At 45.1% G+C, this 21,410-nt stretch overlaps 1 protein-coding gene across 1 annotated transcript in view; it reads right to left on the bottom strand.

Annotated features, from left to right (window-relative positions):
* Window positions 1–18,135, bottom strand: part of LOC8027926 (putative E3 ubiquitin-protein ligase UBR7) — a 33,737-nt gene extending 15,602 nt beyond the window's left edge. The window contains exons 1-8 of the mRNA XM_029988179.3: window positions 17,959–18,135; window positions 14,697–14,830; window positions 13,872–13,935; window positions 13,283–13,378; window positions 7,589–7,642; window positions 6,826–6,925; window positions 6,348–6,476; window positions 1,218–1,351 (exon numbers count right to left, since the gene is read on the bottom strand). Of these exons, the coding sequence (XP_029844039.2) occupies window positions 1,218–1,351; window positions 6,348–6,476; window positions 6,826–6,925; window positions 7,589–7,642; window positions 13,283–13,378; window positions 13,872–13,935; window positions 14,697–14,830; window positions 17,959–18,120 (873 nt within the window). The 5' untranslated portion in view covers window positions 18,121–18,135. The remainder of the gene's footprint in view (window positions 1–1,217; window positions 1,352–6,347; window positions 6,477–6,825; window positions 6,926–7,588; window positions 7,643–13,282; window positions 13,379–13,871; window positions 13,936–14,696; window positions 14,831–17,958) is intronic.
* Window positions 18,136–21,410: the final 3,275 nt, after the last annotated feature.

Here is a 21,410-nt window from a genome sequence, read left to right as displayed (position 1 = left end):
CTGAAGCTGTGGGCGGATGTCCCCATGCGAGACGTGTATTCCTGCATTGTTTTGACAGAAACCAGACAAAAACCTGCCTTCTCGTCAAAACGCCACAACTAGGGCGGTACTTAGTGGGTCAAGAAAGGTTTGAAGATCAGTTTTCATGTGCTCAGTTCGTCCAAGAATGTAGATATGTGCCGCGAAAAGGGAAAACAAAGACCCAGTCAGATCACTATTGTTTGAGCAGAAAGCACTTTGGGTTGAATTCACGGATACTTGTGGTCGTCAATTTATTTGTTCTGTTCCAACATGAACGCGTGAAAACTGTCAAGTTAAACGGACCACCTGCGGACTACGTTCAGTGCGTCTTCAAGTTCAAACGGCCACCTGATCGTTTGAACTGTCGTCTGCTCTTTCAAACATTTCTGCCTGTCGTCTGCTCTTTCAGACGACACCGGCCTATACACCAAATGTTGGCTCGGTAATTGCGATGAGAAATAAGTGCAGGCCTCAAAAGACTTTCAAGTTTGAAGGTGGGTTAGGGTAAGCAGGCTCGGTGTAAACAGTTGGTACAAGAAGATGATGATCATTGTCATTGACTTGTTATGCCCGATTCATTTGGTCCGATTCTGCTTGCGATTTTCACTATCGACGTCAACTATCTCAGCTACGGTTCACGCTTTTGCAGCCTGAGCGATGTCGCAACTCAAAATTGCAAGCGGAATCTCATATCAGGCCTTAGCATGCATTCTCTGCAGCGTCCACGCAGAATGAATCGCTGCATGTCACATTTTTCACGCGACGTTTTGTGGCGTTACGAGCCTCGGTAATTTCACTGAGGCCGCTCAGTAGTCAGACATTGCCCGGAAGACATAGAATTAACAATTCCAATGCAAAAAAGAGCACGGTTACTCACACCGACGCCGACAACGTCGCATTTCAATGGTTTCTTTATGGGCGACGGCAAGCTTCTTGCCCACACTCCATCGCGCATGCGCGGCGCCGACCAGCTCATGTTTGTAAACATGAGCTGGTCTATAGAGAGCGAGTTTAAATCTTAAAAAAAAACAAACAAGGGTTCTTCTTTTTTTTTTTTTTTTGCAAAAACATTAGGTTGCAATATAACGTTTTTGTAACTCTTCACGAAGCTCCAGGGTCTATAAAAGCATTCCGCTTTAAAAATTGGCAACAACTGGCAGAATGCGGCCGGAAAAGTATTCGCCGCTGCACCATACCTTTGGCATTCCCGATGTTAGAGGAACATTTCCAGAGGCCCCGGTATTGAAGCCGCCGCAAGTACCATTGGTTGCCGCTGCACCAAGAAAGCCTTTGGAGCAGGGCATTACACTCCCTTCTTGATTGCCGATCCCTGCGAGAAGGGATGGATCCAATGGTTTATTCACTACCCAGTTTATGAAGAGATGCTACTCTTTGAGACGTCACTAAAAACAACATCTTTGAAATTATGTTTCTTGAAGAGTCATAGGCACTTATTGTCTTGTCCTGATGTAGTTTCGAGAAGTAAGCCTCTTTTATCTCGAAGTATTGTTTTGGAGACATAGTACTAAAATGGGTCTGTGCATGTTTCCTTGTCGTTATTGCAGAATGAACTATTCACACACTGCTATTTTATGGAAGCCACAACTTCACTCGTACATAGCCTATCTTCGCCCTTTTTTTTCTTTCTCTGTTAGGTGTATGTCTGAGGCATGGCACAAGGCTTTTTAAAATGCCTCTTATGTTTTCTACAATAAATATGTTTGAACCTGGAAAAGTAGAGTGTAATAAAATCCCTGTGAATCATCCTAGAGCTTGAATTTACACCTTACTGGATTCCACAAACATTTTAAGTTACTAAGTTTTTTTTTTTTTTTTTTTTTCTTCAAATTTAAGTATTTTAATTTAGAGCAATCCTTCTCATGTTCTTTGCAAATGAAACTTGATATTAACTCTTTCCTGACCGTGTCAATAGGTCATCGATCACCGGTGATCAATGGTTTCCAAGCACCGTCAAGAAATTAAGTTTAGTGCAGAAAATTATGTTCCACAATCCTGTGGATAGCCAAAAAATTGTAGTTTCGGGTTCAACGTAGCTTTGAGCTTTATCACCAGCTGGTGAGCTGTTAAATATAGTCGTGGTTACGGTGGTTGCACTTGTCTAACATGGCTAGCTGCTTGCATCAGTCTTCGTAACAAAGGTGGCATTATTTGCATAATTTAACTATAATATTGTGGTATATTCTTTAGACTTCAAGAGCTAGAAGGACACTTTAAATGCTGTTATAGGCGTCCCTTAACAGATGGTTGTCGGTAAGCATCCCTATAATTTCCAAGGCAGTCCTGAGCCGGCGTGCACGCTTTATGTTCTCAAAAAGGCACACAAAAATTCTAAATATGAGAGAACTGCGATCGAGGCTACGACAAAACCAAGGTAGAACAGAAGGAAAGCATTCTGCTCGGGACGCGAGGAGTACTATCTGTGCTTCATGAATATAAGCACTCCTTAAGCGCAGACCGCATAGCGCGTTTTTGCTCGCGATTCAGGCACGTCGGCGTCAAACTGACGTCATTTCCTGCGTGCGGGCGCGTGTTTTCGCGGGAGCGTTGGTTTCTAGCCGACCCAGAACAAGACGCGCGTGCCGAGGCGTCGAAGCAGCCCTCGCCCAATGAGGGTCGGTCGAAGTATCACGTGATCCTGCACAGTACGCTGTTTCGTATTCAGCACATTTCAAAGTGTTCAAAAGCATTTTTATTTTCCATATAAAAATTGAAAAGGTGCTTCTTTTGACACACAAACCCGTATTATTTACTTTTTTTTTCATTTAATTCTCATTTTGTAGTATTTGCGTCAACATTTACATCGCGTGTTTAGAATTCTGTTATCTGGCAACGCTGATAACGCGCAACCGGCGGTGCTCCGCTTTGTCTGCATGCGGGTGCCCACGCGTCAGCTTCCGCGCGAGCAATCATAGCACGTCGCAATTTCGCGTGTAGAAAAACACGCCATGCGGTCTGCGCTTTAGTTGAAAAGCATGCGCGCTACAAAGGCTAACTCCCCTATGAACCAAAAATAGACAATGTTAGAGTACACTAACTTTCAGAAGTAATAGCCATGGGTGTGGAACACATTTTGTATACTGTGAATTTCTTTTTGTCGTTTAATTTGACATAGCTGTAGAAGTTTCGGCGCTTATATGCATATACATTGAATATTCAAGAAATAAAACTTTAAAATCTTTTTCCACATAGGCTATCTAGTTTTTATAACTCAAATGTAAACATGTAAACAAATGTAAACACAAGGGTGATTACCTCAAAATGAGATGCATATCTGTCCTAAGTCAATTTTTGAAAACCGTTTTTTCGCAATGAGGACTTTAACTTAAAACAAAACAAAGTAGATAGCCCGATTCCCCAGTAAATTTCAGTTCAAAAACATGTTGATTGTGGTATCAGAATAATTTTACTTTTGAACAAAAGATTCCTCAGTGTGAAATTTGCAGCAAAAAGCGGAACTGAGAAAATGCATTCAAACACTGAACTCCTTTACTTTGTTACTGCCTCACAATGTGCTGAAAATATTTTATATCAAGATAACTATTTGGCGCGTGGTTATGGAATTTAGTGTAAGGGTGTATAATTAGTTTCTCAAACCGAAAACAACAAAATCGAAAATTTAATTTTTTAAAAAAAGGTTGAAACTTAGGCTTATTTCCCCCCTTAATAACAGTGTTTGCATGAATCATTTGAAAATTGCTATTTTCCCCGTGGTCAGGAAAAAGATAATAAAACTAATTCGGCTACAGGAAAACCAAGTACATACTTGTTGTCAGATTGTGAAGGCAGAAAAGCTATGTTAGATTTCATTTGAATTGAATCACAAGTTATATTAAAAAAAAAGCTATTGAAGCAGAATTGCCCCTTAAAGGGATACTTCAACAAAATTTGAAATATACCCGTCGTGTTCACAAAAAAAAATTACTGCATCTTCACATGGTGGTGAATGATGCTGATTGGGCCAAAGCTCTGGTGGTGCTGATGATACTGATTTTACTGTTCATAGGTAGTGCTGATTTTTTTTTATTGCTCATAGGTAGTGCCGAGTTCCAGGTTGCATTTCAACTTCATTATTACTGCTTTATGGTCGGTGAAATGCAGAGCCAATGGTTCTTCTAGCGGATCAGCTTGGATCTGCTAGAAGCTGTGGGAACGCATCACCGCTTAAGTCATTGGTCCATGAATGTGCGGCATGGAATGTGGTTATATACGCATTTGAGCATTTGACCGCAGCGTTCTCTGGTCTATAAATGTTGAGCCAATGCATGCGAAGTTTAACGCGATTATATACGCATTTGTATAGACAATTAGCAGCTACATGCAACGTTTCATCCATGACATCCCCAGCTCTTGAGTTACTACCACATCTCGGAGCCCCCTACTCGTCCCGCAGTCGTGGCCGAGTGGTTAAGGTGATGGACTAGAAATCCATTCGGGTCTCCCCGCACAGGTTAGAATCCTGTTGACTGAGCAAACATTTTTTTCTTTTTATGTGAGCACGGACGCCGGCCGGCCAGACGGATGGACAAGGCCAGACCCTAAGGAGTTTCGCCCCTAATAGGCTGAATATGATCCACAATATCCGTAAATGACAATCGCACGTTTGTGTTGTGAGCCTGATGGCTGTATTTTTCGTTATAAACGGCCCACTATGGCAAATGCTCGGAGAGCAGCCAGCGAAGAGCACGTCACATCCGCCGCTATCATGACGCAGTTTGTCTCGGGACCTTACGTCCAGACACGGCGGACGCTGCAGGCTATCCCAGCCAATCCCGCTCTGTGGACGTAGCTTCTGATATGCTCTCCGCGCGTCGTTGTGCCCCTTCTCCAAGGTCACATGACATTCACACGGCCCTGGATAGGCCCCGATGGCTCGTAGCATCTGCCTAAAGCAGCCGAAGCACAAAAGCGATCGGGCCACCGCAAGTAACCACAAAACTGCCTTTGTATGAATTCTGAGTGACGGGTTAATCTTCTATAATCTTGTAGAGAGACAATAGTGAGAGTCTCAGGGAGAGGGGAGTTCCTCCTTCAGCTCTTCTCTTGTCGTGGCCGGAGGCGAAACAGTTACCTGCACTAGTTGTCAAGGTTCCTAGACGGGCATTACAAACTAACGTTAGCGACATACACCAGGTGCTCTTTGCTAATCGTTTAATTCATTTTAAAATTCCTTTCCGCATCCTTTTGAACACGAAATTGGTGTGCTTGACGTGATAATGCTCCACTGAACACAAATAGACCAAGAAATGAGCCCCAAAATTTCGTAGTAGTATCTCTTTAAGGGTAACAGTTTAAATAAAAGTTGATCCACTTCCCAATTTAAAAGTAAAACGTTTCAACAGAATACAATTTGCCAAAAACAAATATTGCCGCGCGCGCAGCTGCCCAAGTAGGCAGCGCGCGCGTGGCCTAACAGTTATCGCGCTTGCTTTCAACGCTGAAAGCCAGGGTTCGATTCCTGGCCGTGGAGGCACATTTTTGTTGACTCTGTAAAGTAATGTTCTGGTAAATTCGAGAAGCATGCTCCAGCTCAGAATGTTCTACATGCCGAACCTTCTACGCCGATTATTCCAGAAGCCCACACGTGCACATAAGGGGCTCCGCGTGACAATCTGCATTCAGTTTCACCCCAGCGTTCGACTGTGCTGCTACGCCGACTTCGACGCCCGCGACGCTCTGTTATTATCTTTGTACCCTTTTATTTTTGGCACAAGTTCGCCACATTAAACGTTTATTTCTTTCTGTTTATTTATTGTTTTTGGTCACCACCCGTGACAATATTAAACAAATCGATTGTAGAAGCATAAAACACAGACAAGTCGAGATGGCATAGTAAGTGAAAGTTGTAATTAAAGAGGAAGTAAGTGCAACCTGCCCCCAACAAAACTACCAAGTCGTGCAAACTCAATTTGTTATAGAAGTATAGTAGCACTAATTTGGCTAAAATAGGGCACACCCACCTCAAAATTTTAGTTTTGGCTTCTGTCCAGAGACACATCCCACAACCTGCGTCGCAGATACCGGAATGTATATATTGCAGATACGTATGTTGTAGTACCTGTGACATGTCATATTTTGATGTCTGCTACGCGGATACTAGAATATGATGCCATAATATAAGCAAACATGTTTCCACAAAACTTGGCGGCAACAGCAGCAGCAACAGTGTTTTTAGCCATTTTAAGTTTAAAGTCAATCCAACCGAAAAATTCAAGCCAACACATTCGGTTTCTCGGGCTGTTCAGGAGGAAACCGTTTTGAACCACTGATTCCAGAGAACTAAGGAAGGGGAAGGGAGTCATCTCCACCTTTGGTGCCGACACTTGGCTTCAGATCAACAGGTGTCATGCCTGAGAGACCATTTGCTGAACTTCCGTTGCAGGCACCATCGTCGACACTGAAGCTCTCATCATTTTCTGCTTTGCACAATGCGACAGCTGCAAAAAGAAACATCGAAAACGGCAGAAAAAGTGTCAACGTCCTGCAAGATTGTAACAATACTCCTAGCAACACATGGACACTGAAATAATTCCAAGATTCTTTCGTTAAAATACTACCTCACTTCCTATGCGGTACTTTTGGAGTAATATTTTATTGCAAAATAAACCCCATGAAAAGTAGCAACAGCTGTCGTAGACGAAACTGATGTTGAGAACTGGAGACAGACGACGAGACCTTTCGGTTAAACTTTGCATATGTAGGAAACCGTAGAATTATGAGAGCTGCCACGGTGTTACTTTAATGGCTCAGGCAGCATCACTGCACTCTTTTTCACGCTCCGCTCACCATGAGCAAGGTAGTGACACAGGAAAGGGTGCCGACTCATGCAGCCAAGGCAGATGACCTCACTGTAGTCGCGGTTGCCAGGAACTTCTCCGCCCAGGTGCTGCACATCCAACCGAAAGAGCGAATAAGACAGCCACTTGGCGGGGCATTGCACCACAGATAACGGCATTTAAAAGAGAACTTCATAAAAAAAACACTGGAGACAATCACCGGCAAAATGGCGAACTTTCAACGCACAAGAGTCCAAGACAGTGCAGGGAGTGCAGAGAAACTGTGAAGTTTTTTTGTTTTTTTATCAAAAAGCTACGCCCATGTTGTTCGACTCTGTCGCTCCGCTATCTTTAAATTTTCTCAATGTGGAACATCTCGGGTCGTCCTTAAAGTGATTCCAGCATTGGCCACGTTCGGCCTCGATCTGTGTTCACAGATGTCTCGCAAGGAGTTCTTCGACAATGCTACAATAAACAATGCTACATGCCCAGCACATAGTGTAAACACATTTTCTGCCTGGCTGAAATGACCCAGGATTAATTCTTTGCTTTCTTTCATGCACTCTCCCCTGCTCTTCGCATGAATCTAGCGCTAACCAAGATCCGCAGATAAGGGTCATCGGGTTTCCCATCGTTAGCCGTTTACTTTTTCAGCAAAAAAAAAGTTGTCTCCCAAAACTCGTGTCCTTCATACTGCCGTTAGCTTACAGGAGCCTCAAAGTTTCGTCTCCTCTTTGCATCACAATGCCATGGTAAGAAAAAGAAATGCTCACCCGCCCGTGATACCAATCCTCGCACATGACGCACTGCAACATCTCGTCGTCAACCTACGAAAAAAACATTCCAAAGTCATCGAGGAACAACATGAAAATCGGTCGCTAAAACAGAATTCAATGGACGAACAACAAAGATGGCTTCAAGTTTCAATGCTGGCCTAAGGGACCTTATTTGATAACTTGCACGTGCACTCGTCAATTTATGACTTGTGCTTTTCCTAATGCTCCAACCACTCTTCCTTCTCTGTTCACTCCAAACTTTAAGCTCACCATATTTTCCAATGTTTAAGTTGCGGTTTTAGAGTGCAGCTCTTAGGCGCCCGTTTCTGGCTTGAGTGGCGTCGGCGTAACCGTAAGGTCATATGACCCCGGTGACATCATGTGACCCCCGTGAGGTCACGAGGGTTTCACGACCTCACGGATACACCCATGGCAACACCGCTCGGAGGGAGGAGTAGCAGCCAGGATGAGGAAGTGAGGAGGGAGGAAGGATATAAGTTCCCCTCAGTACCCTACCCCTCCTCCTCCTCAAGAGCTGCGCTCTAATCCGGCGTTACAGGGAGTTGTAAGCGGCCTTCTTTTTTTCTTTTTTTTACTATTTTCTTAGTGTGCTTTATTAAACAATGCAACTTATACACTTTTTAAATCTTTTTATTTCACTATGCAGCATTATTTTTAGTTGAGCCGCATGCCATCTTTCGTAGAGCACCGTAGATATGTAGCCGTAGGTGTTGTTATCCCTTCCAGTAGGTGCCGCCGTCTTCCTTAACTTCTGGCATCCCCCTTCTAGTCTTTTCTGTTGCCACAACATCGGATTTGCCTTTGTGTTCCCCGTGTTACCACTTTGTATCGGCATCGTACGAACGTGCCGCCAATGAAAGCACGGAAAAGCTATAAGGCAAAATTGAAGTGCTGTCGCGTATGCAATTGAAAACGCCAACCGTGCCGCAGGAAGGCATTTCGACATCAGCGAAAAATTCGTCCGGGACTGGCGCAAAGCTGCGAGCACGAAAAAAGCTGACCGCGGGAAAAAGAATCGCTGGTCTCAGCTAGAGGATTGCCTGCGGAGATAAATTTTTGAACAGCGAGCAGAAGTCGGTCCACAACGCAGGTACGTCTGAAGGCCCAAACACTGGCAAAAGACATAAACTTGGTGGACTTTGTTGGTGGGGCATCTTGGTGCTTCAGTTTTACGAGACACAACTGGTTAGTTATCAGAGCTCGCACAATACTGTCAGAAGCTTCCAGACGAGTTCCGGCAAAATATGGGAAGTTTCCAGGCATTCGTGAGGGAACAAATTCAGAACCATGATGTTAGTCCTAGTCACATCGTAAATTACTCCGACATTCGACATTCCAATGGGAAGGAGTGTCGTCAAGGACTGCCGGCCATGAGAAATCTCATTTCACCGTTGTTCTCGCCTGCTGCACTGAAGGCACCAAAATACCACCCATGATCATATTCAAAAGAGAAAAACGATGCCCAAGGATGCCTTTCCGCCCGGAGTCGTCATCCAATGCAATGTAAAAGGCTGGATGGACGCAGAAATTATGGGGATGCGGCTGGACAAATGCTTCAAGCAGCGACCAGATGGATTTTCCGAGACAAGGAAATGCCTTCCGGTGATGGACAGTATGAGGGCGCACATCGCCGATTTCGTAGAGACAAAAGTCAAAGCAAAGAACCGCCTCCCAGAGATCATTCCTGGCAGCATGACAAAGATGGTGCAGCCTCTGGACATAGCCATGAGCTGCAGCTTTAAAGCTATCCTGCAGTTTCACGAAAACCGGGCGTATGAGGCACGCGTCGTTTGGCGAAGTGGCCAAATGGGTCAGTGAAGCCTGGAACTCTGTCTCCGTAGCCACTGTAGCCGCAGGTTTCGAGAAAGCTGGCCTGATCGAATCTGTGCCCGAGAGCGGTGCAGCTGAAACGGACTACAGCAGCAGGTCCGAGGACGATGAAGAGGAGTCGATCGCACTAGATCAAGGGATCGCCGCACTCTTGCAGACTGACTCAGAAAGCGGGGAATTGCACGGTTTCACCGAAAAGGATTAATGTGAAATAGAGCTTCAGCAATCGACGTTGCACAATTCAAACACGGTTCTGTATTCTTTGGCTTCAGACTAGTAACACTGAAAGGTAAGTGCGCTGGTATACACGCATTGCAGAAAATTGTCTCGTGTCTTAGTTTCCGCTTGACGAACTGTGTTTTTCTGCCATGCTCCAGTCGCGTTGCTACATGTAAAGGGAAAGATTGCGACTGGCATATCTTTTAGTGGTACCGAAATATCATAACTATGTCAAAAAGATTTATCTATCTGCCTGTGCGTTGATGCTAGTGTCGTCTCTGTGGTTTGGTTTCCGCTAGGTGAGAGTTGGACAAAGCTTTATTGACGAGTTCCTGGCACGTTAAAGGGATGGTGAACCGTAATTTGGATAAAAAAAAAAAACAATGCTGGAGATGTATGCGGGACGCTACAATCCCTACAACACTACTAGTAAGGCGATATCTCAAATGGACGGCAGTATTTTTGGAAAAAGAAGTCGAGATTGAACCAGGCCGACGAGGCGCGTGGCGTCGAGATACCTAGTTTCCTCGTCTCTTCGGTTCGCTCCCTCAAGGCCGCCAGGCGGAAAAGACACGAGGCCGTTCCCTCTTCTTCTCGGAAAAACATGACGTCAACATTCCTGCCAAATGCGCCTCTTTTCTTTAAAAATACGGCCATCCGGTCGAGATATCGCTGTACGAGTGATGTTTTGGTGTTTGTAGCATCCCGTTGCACGCTTTTGCCGCGTGTCTTAGGGAATCCAGATTTCGGTTCAGCATCCCTTTAGACTTTCGTTCGCTCAGGATGTATGCTTGAATAAAGCAGACTACCTTCTTATTTTTCACGTTTTACGTCCTTTAGCTGTGCGACACTTGATTGCCCTTGCCAAACAGGGCCGTGCTATGAGCATTTCTTGCAACTCGAGACGCCATTGTTGTTGCGCGTCAGACGGTACATGTCCAAAACTCCAATTTTGCGATACTGATGTGCATAAAAAGATTGCCTCGCACAAACCATGCAAAGAGGTGCGTCTTATAGAAAGGTGCGACTCATATACCAACTTTTCTGCAAAAACGGCTCAATATACAGAACTGCAACCTGTAGACCAGAAAATACGATACTCAAGAAATGAACATCAGCAACCACTGCCTGCAACTTCACTTGATATACTTCATACATTCTTCTTTGTGATCCCTCACTACAGCCAGTCAGCACCCTCTAAGCTGACTTGGGAGTCACCAGAGGAAACAGACACCACACAGACAAATGCAGACAGTCAAATTTGTTTTACAAATGTTTACATAGCACAACGTCAATTTGCCCTCAAATGATGTTGCACATATCCACCGAACAAAGATATTATGGCAACTTCAATTTAAAAACAAGTTTGGAGTCTATACACTTCACATAAACTTCCAAAACTAAATGCTAATTAATGGTACAGGCAAAAAGGTATAGGGGGATGCTGAACCGAAATTTTAAGCTCAGAAAACAAGGCTGGAGCGATAGGCGGGACACTGCAAAAACCAAAAACATCACTCATGCATCGATATCTCTAAAGGATGACCGTATTTTCAGAAAAGAAGTATGCGACTAAACACTGCCGACGAGGGCGACAAGACATGCGACGTCGCAACTCTCATTCCCTCTCTTCTTCGCTTCGTCACCTCGAGCAGGTGAACCAAATTGAGGAAAGAAGCGAGGCCGCTTCCCCTCATTCTCAATTGTTTAAAGAGAATCATGATGTCACATTCCTCACTTGATCGCGCACTTCTTTTCCAAAAATACCGCCATCCGTTTGAGATATCGATGTATGACTGATGTTTTGGAGTTCTTAAAGTCCCGTTCAACGCTTTTACAGCCTTATTTTGCAGTTCGGCATCTCTTTAAGAGAGATTTGGGTCTTATTCGCAACTCCAGCGCGCCGCTCCCCGCTCCTGCGGAGAACCACAGGAGCGGGGACGGCAGCGGCGCGGAAACGGTGGCAGAAACTGTGGGCCTGATGCCTGAAGCCGTTTTAATGAAAAAAGTGAGCGCGTTAAAAAAGGAATTATTGTGCTCCGCCTCGCAACAGCCTTGCACGAAGGACCGGGAGGTCTAATTTCATTAGGGACTTTTCGTGTGTCGCATACGCTGCGGATTTCTGGTCTTGTGCATGGCCGCCAGCTCAATCTGTGCTCAACGTGACGGAAAACGCTCCCGCTAATAATGAAGAACTCTATAGTACGGTCTACGGAAAGTCTATTCTTTACCATAAGTAATAGAAAACTCGTCACGCAACGGTATGTCGAGAAATACAAATCGGGAATGGGTACTTGCTTTCAAGTAATTGCAAAGCAAATAAAAAAAAAATGCTCGAAACATTTTAAGCGCGTCTGTGTTAGCCAGCCGTTCGTAGAACGCGCAGTTTTGGCCAGAGGGACCGCAATGTTGCAAATAACACGGTACAAAAAATGTACGGTATATTAAAATATTTATTTTTGATAGAGCGATACATAAAACCACTAAACGCGCCAATTTTGTTAATAGGCAGTTCTTTGCATAGCGCACGACACCCCTAAACTTTAGTTGAACGTATACAGCGCACTGACATTCAATCGGCATTACCAACTTTCACGATCGGCTTGATTGCGTAACTTATTAAAATAGCTTAAATAAGTGTAAATGACTGTAAAAAAAAGTAATCGGGGTTTTCTGGGCTTTACTGTAAAACCTCGGCGTTTTTGTTTTTTTTTGTGTGCTCTTTAATGCGTACTTTAGCTGTTTAATATGTTATATTGCGCCGTCATCAAGCCTCTCGTAAAAGTTGGGGCCGCCAGTTTGACGTCAGTGGGCTGCACGGTGAACTGAAGGTTTGGAGTGTCGTATATGTGACAAGGGGTGTAAGGACTACAACATTTTTTTTTTTTTAGAGTGATGAGCACGGCAATGCTCCAGGAGCGCACTGAAAATTGTGTTTCAGAGGTAATAATTGTTTTATCAGTAACCGTAGAGCAGTTTGATTACGTGTTGCAATATGCTAAAACCGAGACGGTGAGCAGCGAGTTGTGAGGCTGGGACGCGAAGACACCAATACTGCAACGCTGCTCTTCCGAAGCTTGACGGTCAGCGTTCTCGGCTCTTTTTTTAGAGAACTAATGGCCAGGCAAAGCAGCAAACATATCTTCATTACCCTAAAAAAATATCCTGCTACAAACAGTGACGTGGCCAGTGCCTAAAATGCGCTCGCCCACCACAAAGCTTCCCAATTTGAGGTTTCTGCCACTTTTAAATAACAGCATGCTCGTTTTCCTAACGTGCATCCTCCGTCACCTGTAATATGATCCCTCCCTAACCGCTTCGCATTTGTAGACAAATAAATCATTTTGTAGCGCGCTGAACAGCGTCAGCGAGCAGGCGCACGGGCTATCCTGGAGAATCTATTCCCGTCTCTTCCGCCGTCTTGGAACTACCGCCCCGCCACCTATAGGGCGTTGGAGTTGCGAATAGTGCTGCGTCATCCATCACTTGCGCAATAAGTATGAAAGAAAAACAAGCTGGTGCGACTTGCCCCTGCACTGCCGAGGCCATAAACGATACAATATCCGATTCTAAAGACCACTATTTGCACGCTCTCCACCTGGAAGCAGTCAGAATTCTTACGTCATCTTCGGGGTCTGGGTATGGTCGTCCGCACGTGCAGTAGCGGCCATGGAAGTTCTGGTTGTAGTCGTTGCCTGCGTTGGTCGCATCCTTTGCCTGTGCAAAAAGTGGGTCTAAGCATCAAATGTGGAACCTGGCCAAGGTGGTGAACTGGGCCAGTTGGTTGACGTTATACATGATGGAGACAGCACTGCCCTGTCGTGTTTTCTGAGCTGTTTTCCCTATCATGTCTAACCTGGCCAAGCCGACGCAAATGCGAACCACACGAAATTAAGACAAGGCATGATGAAATTGCAGAGATTGAAGCAGGATGTCTTACACACACTAAGTGGCAAGTCTGCAAGCAGAGAGCTCTGGGGCAAAATTTTAAGGGGTGGTGCAATTACGTTTTAGGCTAGCTGTTGCAAGCTACCACTGAATATAAAGAACACAACCATTAGCACAGACAAAATTTACTGTCAGAGATACAATTGGCTCATCAATTGTAAATATCTGGGGCAAGGAAAAAAAAGCTGGCACATTTAGGACTTGGTCTTGGAATCCTTTGCTGTTTCAGTTACAAAGTAAGGCTTTGGAAATGGACACTTACCGGACACAGACGGCAGGGATTGGTCGACGGAAACCGGCTGTTCCCACAGTCGCACCTAAAGTTCCTAGAAGAATCGAGACACATTCCAACATGTAACACGCGGTAAGTTTCCGATAAAATTCTTGAAAGATATCGATATTGGGAAGGAGATAAGACCATGGTGCCCCAAGCTATTAACTTTAGAACTACACAGATGGGGACGACGAATAACAATGAATCGGCGCTTGGCTGACTTAACCAAACACCGCGTCAGAGTGCAGCTGGAGTTCATGTTCTCCGGTCGCCTAAGCGGGAGGAGGGGCTATTTTGTTACCACTCCGGCCTGCGTGAGCAATATAGCATGCACAGTGCATATGCCCAGCTCAGCACAAAAGCCGAAGTGGGTCAAGCTCGCATTTTCTGACGCCTGCTTTCGGGAGAGATCCGGAACTTAGCGTCATTTCGTTTATTGTTAGTATTTTTAGGTTAAGATGTGAACAGGCCCACAAGACTTGTGGGCATGTCCACAGGCCTTATGATTGGCAAACACTGAGGTATGAGGACAACAAACAGGCCAGAGCGCCCCCTATAGTTCTATCTCCTCGCCAACTGTTGCAGACATAGGACCAAGAAAGCGTTCCATCACATGTCACATGCACCGAGCCTTTAGTGAAAATTTGGGAGAATTTTGACATCATTGAAAGGTTAAGAACGGCAGGGAATTTTTGTTTCTTACTTTCATGTTGGCAGACTCCTCAAATGGTTCACGAAACAATTTTCAATACAAATACCGACGCTCAGTCACGTCACACACAGGACATAATAAAAGCTATTTTTAAACAGTACCTTTTGGTGTAGAGCTCGTAGAGCTGGTGCCCCTCATGGCAGGCGTAACTGCAGGCCAAGCATATGCCGGCGGGACGGGAATCTGGGGAAACGCAGGTGCTGCAGGCGTACAGTGCCTGCCGCCGCACATAGCCCTGGAAACAGCCGAGCAAATGCATGAACGGACGGGTGATGGCCCAAACCTACTGACCAGGCGGCAGCGCGCAACACCTGGCAGTCGTGTTTGGAAACTAGGCCCTTAAAAGCTTACAAGCACAATATAGACTACTACAGATCTGCCAGACCTCAAGTGGATGATTACATCAACTTTAGCTGCTGGAATAATGCTACGTCTTTCCCTCTACCATCTCGTAGGGCCGGTTAGAAAGAGTATGAAGACATATAACTTACTGTCTGCACACTCAAATGGCATTCGGGCGCCTGCTGTAGCAGCAGACGCCCCAATGATACCGCGACGACCGGCTGAACCAATTGCGCACACTGAATATGCCGCATCGAATATCTCTGTGCGCAGATGGTTAAGCCGGCGATTGCGAACAAACGACGAGCGCCATGACAATGCGCTTTTGGCGCTGCTTGATTGGCTCCATCAGGTCATAGCGTCGGTTGCGCTCGGGCTTAGTGTAAAACAAAGTATGGATTGAGGAAGCTAGGACATCTAGCAACATGGCCGTTTGCCCTCTAGGCTTTCCACAGCTTTCCTCACTGCCCCTCAGCCATGCCTTGGCATGGCAATATTGCCTTTAAGTGGCTATTACATCTTACTTCTTGAAAATAGCGCAGTAAATGTTTCCGTGTTTTCATGCTCACATCTCCAGGGGTTTATTGCACAAGCAAGAAATGCTTGCCAACGACGACGGTGTCAGAACTTGTCCTACTGTGTGTTCATTAAAACCCAAATCCTTAGGGTTTTCTTGGTTTTGTCTCTTAAATTTACTGATTTTTTGGGGGTTACCAATAGTTACAGCAGAATTCTCCAACTAATTTGGATGAGAAATGGCCGAAGTGCAGCCACGACAATGAAGATGTGCCACTGTCGGTTCTGATGTCCGAACAATACAAACGGTGAATTCCGCTCGCAAACTGAGAGCACTCCAAAAGCGCCAATTTTGGAGCAAGCAGCATCTGCTGTCAGATCCGGTTCAAGTTGGTCATCTTCCACTCTTAGACTTGCTAGAGTGCCGCCAACCCTACCTTCCCCCCCCCCCCCCCCTCCCCCTTGATCTGTGAGATTTTCTTGGAACTTGGCGGAAGCCGGCAGAAGTGCGCTACATCATCGCCTTTCACTCAGCGCTGCGCATCTGGGGCGCGGCCACCAGCGACAAACCGGCCAGTTTGTCGAGTTGAATCTGTTCAGATATGTTGGCTGTTTAAAGGGGATTGCGATGGCTCGAACGCTCCTACCTCGGCACAATCAGGAGAGCGGAGCAGAGGCTGGAGTTTGGCGAATCATGAGTGCCGACATCTGTGTCCTAGTAATAGTAGTGTTGGGATCAATGATGGCCTCAGCGTAAATGCGGAGAGTTAGCTATGGCGGGATATAAGCAAAACTTGCTGACTGGGAAGTACAGTCATCTTTGCTTTGTTGCCCATAGCCATCATAACAAGCTTGGAAAGAAAAAAACCTAATGGTTTTTTTTTCTTTTTTTTTTATTGTACACTGGGAAGTTAGTTCACTCCATAATTTTACCAGATTTGTTCTTTTTTATTTTTTTATTTATTTAAATTACCTCAAAGCGCCCTTTCGGGCATTGTATGAGGGGGGGAGTACAAGGTTTTCGACAAAAATATTGAAACGATACATATCGTACATATTTGCTTAATAAACAAGAAACAATGCAATACACCCACTCGAAAGGAATACACTCTTACACAAACAGGAAACAACGTGCCAACCAGGCTACAAAAAGAGAGAGAAAAGACCATCTTTGCACATAAAAAACAAGAAAGACACCATCCCACGATTCATTCCATGGAAAAGTGAAACAAACGTTCACATGATGATTTGAATTCATTTTTATCTATGACATCTACAACGTGGTGGGGCAAAGAGTTCCATTCTGCAATGGCAAGCTGTAATGGCGAGTTGCGAAACTGGTTAGTGCGACAATTTGATAAACGAACCTTGATGTTAGGTGGGCTATCTCTCGGGATTTTACTGTAGGCAACGACTGTGAAAGTGACGGTGTGTTACCTCTTCGCGTTCATTAAAGCCTTACCAGCAATCTGAGCTCCACCGATTGCGATCTTTCTCGTTATTTATGACATGCTCCACGGTACAGATATTGAGCCCGGCTTGTGTCGCGTGTTATTTCCACAGCTAAGCAGTGACTGGTCGTCAGGAAGCTCCATTGACTGAGGCATTGGCCAGTATGTCAAGCTCAAGCAGCAACCTTTTTGAACAGCAGACCATCTCGGGCACATCACTCTAAAAATGCTAGTCCATCTTTCCCTCGTTGATTTGGAAAGAGTCCCACAGAGTGGATTTTTGCCTCCCTTGCGGAGTTTGGAAAGCTCTCCGGATCTACCGCCGGAATTCACCATAAAACCTTGATGATTCCTCCAAAGTTAACAAGACTTGTAAATTATACAACTGCCGACACACTGAAACCTTGCGTTCGTATAAATCCAGAGAGAAATCAACGACTGCACAAAATAAAGTGAAGACTCTTCAGAAAATTTACCCCTCTAATTGTTCTGTTAATTCCTCTAGAATTTTATTATTTTTTTTACAAGAGAACTTTGCACTGGTACTGGGTTTTCTTTATTGGATTTCGGCGCGCCGTAGTACCAGCGGGCAGGTGTCTGACGTGACCAAATATCACCCGACACAAAATATACTACTCTCGTTCGCGAATTTAGGCTGCTTTACAACCGACGATGCGCAGCATCATTTGGTTAACATACCGACGATTCGTCTTAGAAACAGTATACTCGACGTTAAATGCAAGCCAATTACTTGAGATAGATGGTTTTGAATGAATATGAAGTGACAACGATGAAAAGAAGTAAATTAACAACAGCTCGATATATGCAAAGAACGGCCTTCACGGCCTTCGCTCACAGCCCAAAGACGGGCACCGTTTCGCTTCGTAAGAAGAATAATTCCACAAGAAAGGTCCAAGCTTTAAAACTGTCACGAATAAAGGAATAAAACCAAGAAAACGCCAAAAATCTCCCCCCAAAAAACAAGGCACCAATGCCCCAAAGGCTGTTGTCATGGTGGTGACCAAGCCTAAGCCTATACTAGTGTCGTTCCTACCTGTTCGTAGGTGCAGTTTTTGTCGTCACTGCCTCCTAGGACGGCATTGGCGTCGTCCTGCAACTCCTGCTCTTGATCGAGAATATCTTGCAGCGTGAGGCTGTTTTCATCTTGAATTTCTGGAGAGGTCAGCTGAGTGCCCGAGCCTTCGCCGTCCGCCATGACTTTTTTCCCGCCACTGCTTTCAGCGCACCCTGGCCGTTAAAAACCTGTGTTAAAAACCTTCGAGCTACGCCGCTACGCTACGCTTGACCAGAGAACACTGTCTACGCTTGACCACGCTTGACCACGGTGGCCTTGACTGTGGGCAGAAATTCGGCAGTCTACCAAGAAAAGCAGAGAAAACTTAGAATCAATTGGAGAATAATTAACTATTATTGTCTGTCTGCTTGTTTTGCGTATTTTATATTTGAGGCAACAACAGATCAGCCAACGTTGAGATCAGCTGACCGTTTGGTTTGCGAACAAAACCGATAGCCTTCCTCGATTTTCCCGATTACGGCAGCAAGCATGCCAGCAAGCATACTTTTTATACATTATTTACTTAACACCAAACTTCAAAATCGGTATTAAAATGTGGGAGAATTGAGAATACGATATGCCTAGACAGCCCGATTATGAGTTCAGTTCAGTCTACCAGGGTATAATAATAATAATAATAATAATAATCTTTATTAGCACAAAGAGCAGACTGTGTCCTGGGGGGCGTGCGAGGCGAGAGCAGATAGGCGAAAGCCCGTACGCGAGAGCGTCTGCTGGCCAACCCCCCAGGAAGCAAACAATAAAAACAGAAAACAAGCCAGAGAAACAACAATCAAGCAACTGAAAAAAAAAATAATAATAATAATTTAAGCAGTCTTAGTGCCGGATTTGCAGAACACTCATCCAAGGACAATAATAACCCCCCCCCCCCCCCCCCCCCCCACACACACACACACACACAGCAACACGAGGTGCAACATTAGGGCTCCCCACCCTGTGGTAGGAAGCTTGTCCCTTCACAAAAAGACGCTGTGAAGAAAGGGCGGGTGCGCCCCGTCTCCCAGCTCACCAGGGGTGCCATGTTGCGCCCCCCGGGCCCCGGACCCCCAGGAGACCCGGAAGAAGGAAGTGACGTCAACAACGCAGCAAACGCAGATGGGATGTTGATTTTGTTTTCTTCTGTCAACATCCAATCTGCGTTCGCCCTAGTCGACGACGCCAGCCCCACCCCCCCAAGCCTCCCAGGAGCCCCAAAAAGCGCAACATAGCACCCCAGGAAACGAGGCACACACGACCGCCCCCCACCGCAACACACACCATGTGATGAGTTGACAGACATGATGACAGACAAAAAATTGAGAATTAACCCTTCCACCCCGTGAGGGAAGTCCAGCGAAGCTGGCCAACACCACCTGAGCTGGCGCTCTGAAGAGCGCTCGGCCTGCGCTCGGCATTACGCCAAGGGGTCCATATCACAAGAGCGAATGACATTTTAGCGAACGGCGACATTTGAGCGAATGGTCGTTTTAGCGAATAACGGGGGCGCGCGTTAACCCATCCGTCGCGCTGCGCTTTACGCCGCTTCGCGGCGACAGTCTGCGGCAACTCATTACAAAAATATGAACTCACTTGGCCCACCCGAAAACGCCGCTTCGCGGCGTCCGACTATTCGCTAAAGTGTCATTCGATGAAACGTGGGCGTTCGCTAAAACGTCATTCGATCAAGTGAGTGCCTCCCTACGCCAAGCACGGCGCACGCTCTAGTGCGCCGCAGAGGTGGCCGCCGAAGAGCGCGCGGCCTTGCGCAATTTCAGGGCGGGAGAGTCGCCGCGCGTCGCGAGTAGTAGGGTGGAGAGAAACGTTTTATTATAGCGCGGCTACGCCAATCCCGGCGCAGGCTCTAGTACGCCGCGCTGAAGAACACGCGGCAATGCCCAATGTCGGAGGGGGGGGGGGAGAGAAACGCCGCGCGTGGCGAGGAGTATTCGCGATTCTCATTCACTATAGGTGGCACCACTCGTTTTCCAAAATGGCGGCTTTAGTGAGGGTCGGAGATGCTCCAGTAACGTTGGGGTCGGAGATGCGTGCCGCTGCTGGGCAATATTTCTTGTAATATGAGGAAGCTAAGGTGTTATGAGCGCAGGTCACCTCTTTATCCTGAAAACAAAAACAGTGTGTAGCGTTAATATTTACGCCAAGAGGCAAGAGGCATTCTGGAGCGAAACCGAGACTAACCTCTATTTTGAATTTAGTTTCTCAGTATCGGTCTTAATTTCAGATTCTTTCATACAACTTAAGATGCATGTGTCTCACACCGTGATTGTTTAATTGAAGTAGTTGTTCGCGGAAACTTTTAAAGACAGGTTCTTCCATTTACCTTAGAGGCAACATAGAATATTGGTATATTCTGTGTTATCTGTTATTTCACATGTTATTTCACATGACAATTATCTGAGCATATTCTATGCTCAGATAATTGTCATGTGAAATAATGAACTGCGGGCTTTTCAATGGGTTTTTCGCTACTCAGACGAATAATTGCTTTAACATTTTAGCCAGCAGAAGAATAACAGAATAAATCCAATTTTTACAATATGTTCACAAAATGTACAAATTAAGAAACAATGTTCTTCCTAAAAAAATTCAAAGACAAAATCCGAGTCAGACAGGTGAAGTGTGCATGTTTTTTAAAGCAACGCGTGACGCATAGGAGTTTATATTGCATCCAGTGTTTAACTGTTTTTCTATCTTGATAACCATGTCAGAGCTTTTCATTTGCTAAAAAGAAAACAAAATACCTTTCTGGAAAGACTATTATAGTTAAATGGCGTATTTTTGAGATTGGTGGCGTGAATTGGGGGAATACTTTGCCGCGATTTGTATTAATAATAATATTAAAATTAAGATATTTTAATATGCAATTTTCAAGCTCTAAAATAATAAGTTGCTTGTGATCTAATTACAAATGTCCAAACAAGTGTGGCAATCAAGTGTGCTAATTATCAATGGTGCCAATTGCAGCATTTTTAATTAGTTATAAAATAAAAAGTTTAAAATCAATGAAAACATTCTAGCTAATGTAAGAAATTCATGTAAAACTAGATTAATTGAAGGTGCTATCAAAGTCGTTTCTTTTGACAATCGGCGAAACTTCTAAAGTCACCGCCAAAATCCTTACAAACCAAATGCCCCCTCCCCCTCTCCCCCCAGTTTTTTTTTATTAATTCTTTGATAACATTTTACTTTCACTTTTAAAGGGGCCCTGCAAGGACTTTTTGCTGTTTTTTAATTTGCACCAAACCTGAGCGCACTGAACGTAGTAACTTAGTGAAACTTTTTTTTGCGAAATTCGCTTTATTTTAAAAGTTATAGGCAATTTAGAATTACAAAAACAAGCAAAAAAATAACCTCCTTCATGACGTCGTAGGTCCTGGCTTGAGTGGCCGTGAACTAGAGGAGGAATAGTGAGC

The sequence above is a fragment of the Ixodes scapularis genome, unplaced genomic scaffold, assembly GCF_016920785.2.
Source record: "Ixodes scapularis isolate PalLabHiFi unplaced genomic scaffold, ASM1692078v2 PGA_scaffold4__175_contigs__length_147842914, whole genome shotgun sequence".
In the NCBI taxonomy this organism is placed as follows: domain Eukaryota; kingdom Metazoa; phylum Arthropoda; class Arachnida; order Ixodida; family Ixodidae; genus Ixodes; species Ixodes scapularis.
This window is presented reverse-complemented; position numbering and strand designations above follow the sequence as displayed.